At 37.6% G+C, this 9,776-nt stretch overlaps 1 protein-coding gene across 5 annotated transcripts in view; it reads right to left on the bottom strand.

The window, feature by feature from the left end:
- The window catches only part of DIS3L2 (DIS3 like 3'-5' exoribonuclease 2), a 296,670-nt gene that overhangs the window by 159,957 nt on the left and 126,937 nt on the right, over positions 1-9,776 (bottom strand). For all 5 annotated transcript variants that reach the window (XR_002777885.1, XM_011383718.2, XM_023525183.1 and 2 more), the window contains exon 9: positions 3,396-3,569. Coding sequence is in view for 4 of the 5 variants with exons in the window: in XM_011383718.2 (XP_011382020.1) it covers positions 3,396-3,569 (174 nt within the window). In the remaining variant the exon portion in view is untranslated. The remainder of the gene's footprint in view (positions 1-3,395; positions 3,570-9,776) is intronic.

The following is a 9,776-nucleotide window of genomic DNA, read 5'->3' as shown; positions in this document are numbered from 1 at the left end:
AACTAATAATACCACCAACAGCAGGAAAATGGCGAAGTTGACATACCTTCTGCTCCTAATATGAATTCATCGCCAGCCACACTATGATCTCAAAACAATGACTGTCAATCGTACGTTACATACAGATACTTAGACAAAAATAAATATACTTAATCTGTCTCTTCAAGGTAAAAGTGACGTTTTAACAATGAGGAAAAAAAGTTACTGTTTTTTGAAAACAAAATAAAACAAGAATCTCATTTTGAAGATAAAATTTTTTAAATAAATGTTTTGAAATATTTCCATTGTTATACAATTTGGGTTCCTAAAATGACCTAAGTGTATAAACTGCAAAACTACTTGTATACATAAACATCCTAATAGAATTTTCTAAGTAGTTTTCAAAGATGCCAAATGAAGAATAATCAATGATATGGACCTATTTTTTAAGAATCTAAAAATTCTTAAAAATTTTTTAAGAATCTTTCAATTAGTCCACAAGAACTGACATCATGAAAGATAAGAAGTTAACTGGATTGCAAAATGAATCTCAATATGACCCATGAATAGGATTGAAAAATAAATATTATGATTTAGTAAATTCAGCTTACTTCCTCCCAAGATATGAGGTATCTTTTTCAGTTATGATAACTATTAAAGGCAAAACTAGATATCAAATTTACAGAACTTATCATCAGACCTTTGTATTTCTATATCATAAGTTATTAAAGCAAAATTTAAAAAAAGAAAGAATATTCAATCACATTACTTTCACCAAAAGTAAAATTATTAATAGGAAGTTTTTGATACCTTTTAAGTAAAACAAAAATATTTTAAAATTTATATCGTTCTCATTTTTCCACTTTTATGGAAATTTACACTGTATGTAATAAATTAGTAAAGTAGTAAGCATGCTTGTAATTTTAATATAAAGGCACATACATTATTGAGAACGCATGTTCAACAAAGTTTAGAGATTACTACTTCAGGGTATCAGGAAGCAACTGAAAGATTTTAAGCCAAAGGAGTGAAAAAAATCAGATTAGAACTTCAGAAACATAATCTTAGAGATAACAGGCAGGGAGAAAGTGTTTGGGGGGGTGTGTGTGTGTGTGTGTGTGTGTGTGTGTGTGTGTGTGTTTTTAATCCCCGTTATTATGCTGACAGCAGAGAGCATCCCACAAGCTCCTTGTATCTTTGGATTCTTTCGTCCGACACATAGGTACGTTTTAACAGAGGCCTTCTGCAGAGCAAGGCCTCCTATTCTGTGGTCTAACCCAGAAGGCAATGGGAGCCAAAGAAAAGGGCAAGGCGGAGCCACGAGTGGAAAACTGAGAGCAATACCAGGCTCTGTGACTGTTGAGATGACTTATTATTAATCTGTGGGCTAAGAGTTAAGCCGAGAAATGATTGGGTGCCTCTCTCTTCTGATAGTCCCGCTCATAATTTTTAAAAGTGATAAAAGCTTATTTTAAAAATAATTTGAATAACAGAGCAATTTATAAAATGAAAAGTAAAATATTGCCTCCCTACCTCCTACTAATCCACTGAGTTCACACATGGTAATCACCATCAATTACTATAAAAAAAAGGGCTAAATTTCCTTCCAGTCCTTTTTCTATGCATATGTACTTGTTTGTGTACATATAAATGTGTGTCTATACATTTGTACAGTTTTTATATTATTTGACGTTATAAAAAATAGGGTCAAATTCATATTGTTCTCAACCTTGTTTCTTTTACTTTGCAATATATATAATGGCCTTTGTCTCAGGCCAGTCCACATAGATCTAGCTCCTTTTTGGCAGCTGTCAGGACTTCAAATCTGCTATCTTATTAATATGACATAGGCTACTGAACCATTCCTTTGTTGATGGACATGAGCAGGGTCACTGTTACAATGAAGCAGAAATGAATGAACAGTCGTATACACAGATCCTTGTGCACCGCTCTGAGTAGGATGGATTCTCAGATGTAGAGTCTGGGGGTGAAAGGGTAGGTAAGGTTGAAATATTGACAGCTACTGCAGAACGGCCATACTAACACACTTCAAACAATAAAGTTCAGCCATTTGTTCTGACCTTTTCTCATTAAATTTTTTAATAGATTCCTAGATTTAGGAAAACAAGTCCCAGAAAACGAGTTCCCCAATGTGTACATGAGAAAAACAAAGGTTCTGAGGGAGTAAGGTTTTGGGCCCAACATCTCGAAGCCCCTGACGAGATAACTGACCAGCACGAGTTGTATGAATGGTGCTTACTATGGAAAGCCAGGATGGCAGCCTGAGTTGACTGACTTCAAATGCGACATGTTTTCTAACACGTAGGAAGGGGACTAACTGCCATCTCTGTTTCCTCGCCTACCCTCAGCAAGAAAAGAAAAAAAGCAGTAAATTCCTAAAAGGTACAATAGCCAGAGGGAGCAGAGGAGGAGGATTCTCAAGCTAGGAGGAGTAGCGGGCACCAAGAGCTGAAGGTATCACAAGTTCAGCTGCACGGAGTGAGCGAGTGCGGTGGAAAAGACTCTGACACGGGATGACCTTAGCGAAAAACCTTCCACGGCCTCAGTGGGTTGTATGAAAAGTTTCTTGGTTCTAAATATCTCCATGTGGCATCCAAAATGAATGCCAGCACTGAAACCAAATTCTGAAGAGAAATATCAGAAAAGAACTAACATCCCACAATGAAGAAACATCTTCAAAGAAGATGCTGTTATAAAAATACCACAAAAGTACTTTCCAACAAATTCCAGACCTAAAAGTAAAGCTTTAAAATGAAGCTCCAAGCACAGAAGTCTTGAATCCTTTGCTCTGTGCCTGAAGAGGCCCATTTAAAGGAAGGCACTTCTAAGCAGATAACATTGTCTTTATTTGACTAGGCCTATGAGGCAGGACGATGAGAAAAGAAGGGGACAAGTGTACCTTTTGAAATGAGGATGGACTGGAGCATGGGTCAGAACACTTTTTCTATATAGGGTCAGAGAGCAAATTTCTTAGGCTTTGCAGGACACATGGTCTCTGCTGTAACTGTTCAACTCTGCTGCTGTAGTATAAAAAATACAGCCGCAGACAATATATAACTGAATAAGCATGGCTGTGTTCCAACGCAATTTATGGATGCTTAAATTTGAATTTCACATAATTTTCATGAAAGATTATTTTTGTCTTCTGAGTTTTCTCAACCATTTAAAAATATTAAACCATTCTAAGCTCATGGGCTAAACAGACAGTGGGCTGGACTGAGCTGGCCGGCCATAATTTGCTGACCTCTGGTACAGAGCACTTAATTCTCAATTGATCCGAACTTGAATGTCCATGGAAAGATGGCAACATCTGAGCCTGGCTCCCATGAAAGCTATGTTAGAAGGCAGAAACGTAGAAAGAAACATGTTGTTTTTAAAGAGTTTCAGATATTTACCTTAAATCTCTTCTCTTGCTTAATTCCTCCGGTGGTATTGTCCAGGGCAAGCCTTGTGGGAGACACTCTAGAACTTCTGAAGAGAAATCGGAGAAATCCACACCATACTCTGTAAGTATGCCTTCTGTTTCGGGCTCGATTTCACCGGCCTGCCCCAGACTCTTAGCCAGATGCCTGTGGACAGGACAGAGAAGAACAACCTCGTTAGTGAATAAATGGAAGATTGGTACCCATTTCCTCTCTAAAACTGAGGGCAGCAGGAAGGTCTTCAAACCCTCCTGCCCTTCCCCCAGCAGACACATCATCACGAATGAATGGGGGGCTCAACGGAATGACAATGATTCTCTCATATCAAGAGTATCAAGAGACAATGATACTCTCTCCTGTTAAATCCATGACTATGGTGAAATTGGACCTTTCTTCAGGAATTCTGACCTGGGGAGTGGAGCCAGACTGCTTTCTTAAGGATTCCTGTGATTGTTTTTCAAAGGAAGTCAAATTCATATTGTTCAAAGCTTTTGTCAATTCTTTCTCTCACAAACACCTTTAGAGACAATTCTGATCAACCCAGTTTGCTGTTAAATCATCAGTTTCATAGTGCCTATACCTTAAGTCATGTCATTAGATTATATTTGATGTTTATATGTATTTCAAACTTAAAGCTGACAGACTAAATGCTTCCCTCTGGACAAGGAAGACAAGGTGTTCACTCTCACGATACTATTAAGTGCGGTATTGGAGGGCCTAGTGAGAGCCATCAAGCAAGACAAAGAAAAGATAGGTATATGAATTGGAAAGGATGATTTCTACATTGCATGTAAGTGGGCCGAAGAAGCATGATTCCCATTATAGAAGTGACCAGCCTCCAACATAATGCCTGGACTCTCTTCATATAAGACTCCACTCACTCTATGAAAACCAGTAGGAAGCACGCTGTGTATGACTTAAGATTCTGCTTCAACTCAAGACTTTGAATGTGAAGAGAATGACACAAAGAGGTGCTTGGGTTTCATTCATGACGACTAGAGTGGTTTCTGGTGCCAGGGTGGTGGCAGCAGCGTCCAGTGGCAATGCTGTCCTAAAATCACAGTGGTAAGAGCTGCTGGCATCATGGCCAGACTAATCCTGACAAAAAGACGATGGCTGGACTTCCTGTTCTTGCCTCTCCAGACCTGCCTTGGTTCCCACCCATGACTTTCTCGGGACGTTCAAGACTCTTAACTGTTTCTGTAAGCTCTTCGATATCCTTTTAATGAATTCCTTTTCCAACTAGAGTTGGCTTCTCTTGTTTGCACCAAGAATCCAGACAATTAAACATTCAGGCCTCACTAATTTTCGAAATGCTAATTAATTTTCAAAATGGCTACATTATTACCTGTGTTCACTAGAAGAAAGTTCCCACTGCGGATCTGGGAATCTGTTGTCGCTGCCTTTGAAGTTTGAAGGATATTTTAGAAATTCATTAGTATTTTGAAAATCAGTGGGCCCTGTGTTACCTCCAATCCCTCTAAGCATCCCTAATTCTCACAGGTTCCTGACGTTCCGTTCTCCACATCCACCTCCTAACACTAACGCCTTTAACTGTCTGGATTCTTAGTTGCAAGCACAAGAAACTATGGTTGGAAAGGGAACTTACTGGAAAGGTATCAGAGAGCTCACAGAAAACAGTAAGAGACCTGGAGAACCTGAAAAAGAGGTGGAAACAAAGAATTACTTGTTCAACCTCTAAATTCTTGATTCCAGGCAAACAGGGAAACTCAGGGACTGCCTATGTATATCAAAAAGATATTTGGAATCTCTTACAGATGCCAGGATAAGATGCAAAAAAAAAAAAATTCGGAGGATAAGCCATTACATCATAGAATTTAGGGTCTCACTAAGTCTCTAATGTGAAAAATGGAGGTAGCAATCAGAAAGAGTGAGATTCAGAGAGCCAGACCATACATGTGCACAAGATATTACCTAGAAAGATGTAGAAAGGCCTGAGAACCTTGGATGCCTAGTTCTGGCTCATCTTCCATTGTCACAAGTCAGAAGTGGGCTACAATAGCACTATATCCGTTCTGAGGGGTGGTCTCTGAAAAGGCAGTACAGTAGAAACTCCTCCCCACAAGCAGCATACCCATGTTCTGTTTGGCCTGAGGAAAAGTGGCTTAATGGGCAGTGGCTACACATTTAGCCAGGTGGATACGGCTGTGAAAGAAGACAGACTGGAGGACTGATGACAAGGACATCTGGGGAAGAGACAGGTGGATGAAATGGGCCCAGAGTATGACCGTTTGCGTTCCATGAGAACGCTTCGCAAAACACTTTCGTTGTGGAGGCAGGACGATCTGCCCTGAGAATGTCACCAACCTCCTTCCCCAGCCACTGCTGTACCTGCCCAATGGGCGTAAGAACAAGGAGGTACATGGGAGCAGGAAATGAGCCCCACGGCGTGAACTCCCTCTCACTAACGATGACCTGGCCACCTCCCTGGCAGGACGCCAGTCTGCCAGAAGCAGCAAGCAGCTGCGAGCCTCTGATGCGGAAGACAGCAGGCGAGCCCAGCAACTTAACCTGACAGCAGGCTGTGTTCGCTGAGCTCGTCTATGATGGAGAGGGCAGTAATCGCCCCATTAAAAGAAACATTAATTCCTTTTCATTGCTACCTTCACTTGTTCCACCCACCTTGCTCGTATAACAATAAACACCACAATCCACAGATTTACCAAATACCTTTTGAGCTATTATGTTATCACACTAGACATCGTATGTAATCAAGCGTTTCACCGTGGAGAGGCAGCAGAGCCTGTTGAAGTCACTGATCAGAACGGTGTAAGAGTGCACTGACGGGCTAGGCAGGAGGCAACACCTATGAGGCTGGCGTACTGTCCTCCAGGTAAAGCACTGCTCTGAGTATCGTGGACCTGTGCACATGGTCTGGGAGCCAAGAGTGCAAGAGAGGAGTTGAACCTTTCAGTATCATCCTTAAGACCCACTCTCACTAATCCTCACCTCCGGAGCTAAGAGGTTTTAGTATCTTTGGGAACAAGTGTTGTGATTCCTCTGAAGTGGAAGCCAGGACTACAAGAATCCTGACTGATATGATGAGGCATAAAATATACAACCCACTGCCTTCCTGCAAAAACATTTGCAATTCAAGCTAGCTGAGAGATTACTCAGAAGGAAGGATTCAAGAATGGCGAGTATTAATATAAAGTGTTACTCTTATTTTATGTTGGGACATATGAAGTTGACCATTTTTTACCTACGAAATGCAATTTTACATGATTCTACCCTACAGTATTCAAAACCACATAAAATAATGAACCATACATATACTCAAACAGCACAGATAGTTTCTCGGAGATGTATAAACGATAAGGTAGATGATATAGAAGTTATTAGAGAATTAGACCTATAGGAAAAGAAACACATTCTTACGTGTGGTGGGAAGCAGACTTAAAACAAGGTGGCCATCTTACTCTTATTTGGTGAGGTTAGAGTGGCCAAAAACTATTGTGACACCTAAGGGAAAAGGGCCTAAACACTTGAACGAAAGGCATTTTATAACGTCCAACTTGTAAAACATAATACTAAAATCCAGAGAGACCCACTCCCATGCGTAGGTGTTCACTTCACACTGACACAGTGCTGCTGGTTCTAGACCATACAAATACTACAAACGGCTCCTTCCTTAAGCAATGTATTTCTCTCTTAAAGACACTCCCTTTAACTTTCATGTTGAACTAGATGTACAAAACAAACCAAGTTCATTTCACCTTCATGGAATGTAGGAGCCAGGCCATGAAGCCACCCCTGCCCCCCGAGCAGATCTCTCTCCACGGTACAATCCCTCTCCTCTGGTCATATTCCCTTTTGGGCACATGCCACTTTCTAGCTGTGTCCTATTACATTAGGTATCTCTCTTCTTTGTCTATAGATGATAATTCAAAAGAGAATAAACATTTCTTTATTTCTATATCTTACAATGATACTTTTTCATCTTAGGAGTCCAATACATGATGGTCAAATGAATAAATGAATAAACAAATTAATGCCTTTGAGCCTATAAAAAAGGCATACTATTCCTCCTTAAAACTCTAAAGGAAAACTACGAAAACTGAATATAGTAAAAACAAATAAAACTCAAAGACATATATTTATTTAGGTAAACTCTTGAATCCTTTAATAATCAGCTGCCATATTAGCAAAAAAATCGGGAACAGGAAAAAATGCCTGAAATTCTTGCTTTCATTCAAAATTGAACTTACGTCACTTATTGGTATGGAAAATATCTTTCCCCGTTGTGAGTTGCCAGTTCAGAAAGATAAGGAAATAAAAAGTTGTAGGGATCAGAATAGAAGAAACAAATCTGTCATTATGTACCAATGATGTGATTATCTACATAAAAAATCCAAAGGAAACCACAGTATATCCAAAGTTTTAAAATTAATAAGGGGATGATATAGTAAGAAGGCTGGATATAGAATTAATATACAAAAATTAGTTGTTATTCTACATGCAAGCACTAGAAAGTTAGAAAATACAACTTAAAATCTTGTTCTTCAGAAGTGAACATTAATAACATGAAAAGACAACTCATAAACTGGGGAGAAGATATTTTCCACATAGTGACTGCTAAAAAGATAACTTTTTAGAAAAATTTTTAACTCCGAAAAATCAAACAGCCCAATTAAAAATAGAATGCTAAAATGAGTGGGTGAAAGTTTAATCAGAAAGAGTAATTGCACAGTATTAAAAAAATCTTCCCCAAAACACAGTTTAGTAATTACAAGGGGAAAATAATAAGTTAAAAATCCTGGCAGATACCAGCTTAGCCAAGTGATGGAGGTTAACATCACCAGTAATACATACTGACATCACGTATTCCTTGGTATCATGCACATCACCTCTGTGCTATCCCTCTCAATAATGAATGATCTCCGTCTACTCATGAGAAAACATTAGACAAACCCAAATTGAGGAGCAGTCTACGAAATCACTGACCAATATTCTTCAAAATATCAAGGTTACGAAAGATGAGGCCGAGGAATTGAAAAAAACTATAGCGACATGACAACTAACTGCTATGTAGGATCCTGGACCAGATTTTCAAACAGAAAAAGGACATTAGAGAAAAAAAATTATAAGGTCTGAATAAGTCCTACACTTTATTTAATAGTATTATGCCCAGGTTTTGATAAATACTCAATGGTAATGTAAAATGTAACATAAGGAATAAAGGGACTCTGACATTTTTGCAACTTTTGTAAATCTAAATTATCTAAAGGAAAAAATTAACTGAAAAAAGTAAGATGCTAAGACATTGCGTTGCACACCTGAAACTAATATAATATTGTATGTCAACTGTAATTGAAAAATAAAAAAATATATTTTTAAAAAGACACTAAGACATTTTCTAGAGGAGAACCATAAATGTATGAAAAGATGCTCAATCTCATTAGTAATTAGGAAAATATAAATTAAACTCAATGAAATATTATTTTATATACCCACTTGACTGGCAAAAATTGAAGAGTCTAGCTATCAAGGGTTGGTGAAAATGTGAAGAACGGGAAACTCTTTTACAGTGCTAGTAGGACAAAAAATGGGGACAGCCACTGTGGAAAATGATTTGGCTATAAAGTTGTAAATTTAAACATGCATCAATATGTGATGTAGTAATTCTACTCTCAAGTAGAGTCTAGAGAAATTTTAGTTGGTAAGCACTGGAATGTTTGTAAAAGCATTGCTTATAATAGCAAAAACCTCAGTTCAACCCAAATATCCATTGCTAGATAATTAAATGACGGTATATTCAAGAACTGGAAATATTATGAATTAAAATAAGTATAAAATATGAATATATCTTAGAAATATTATGGTAAATGAAAAAACCAAGTCACAGAATAAATGTAGCATCGTATTTTTGTATTTTTTTACAGGGTTCAAAAACAAGCAAAACTAGAATTTTTAAGAATATAAATATGGGCAAATTAAAAAGAAAAGCACATTTATTTCAATTAGCATGTTTGAGACAGTGGTTACCACTCAAAGAAAAAATTAGGGGTTAGGATAGAAAGGAACACAAGGGAGCTTTAACTGTATTGTCATATATTTCTTAATCTGGGTGGTGAGTTTATGGGTTGGTTTTAATATCAGAATTCAAAAATTATGTAAGTGTTACACATATTCTTTTATCTGTGAAACATAATTTGCAATAAATGCTGGTAAATATTTTTAAAACAACATTTTAGACAAATAAAGACTAAACTCTTAATAGTGATTATTTCAACAGGGTGAAATTATGGAAATTTTTTACTTTCTACAGTATATGTTTTAAATAATTTTAATAATAAAGACGATATATATGTATTTAAATTTTTTTCTTAATTT

The sequence above is a fragment of the Pteropus vampyrus genome, unplaced genomic scaffold, assembly GCF_000151845.1.
Source record: "Pteropus vampyrus isolate Shadow unplaced genomic scaffold, Pvam_2.0 Scaffold539, whole genome shotgun sequence".
Classification (NCBI taxonomy): domain Eukaryota; kingdom Metazoa; phylum Chordata; class Mammalia; order Chiroptera; family Pteropodidae; genus Pteropus; species Pteropus vampyrus.
The sequence above is the reverse complement of the archived record's forward strand: the minus strand, read 5'-3'. Positions and strand labels throughout refer to the sequence as shown.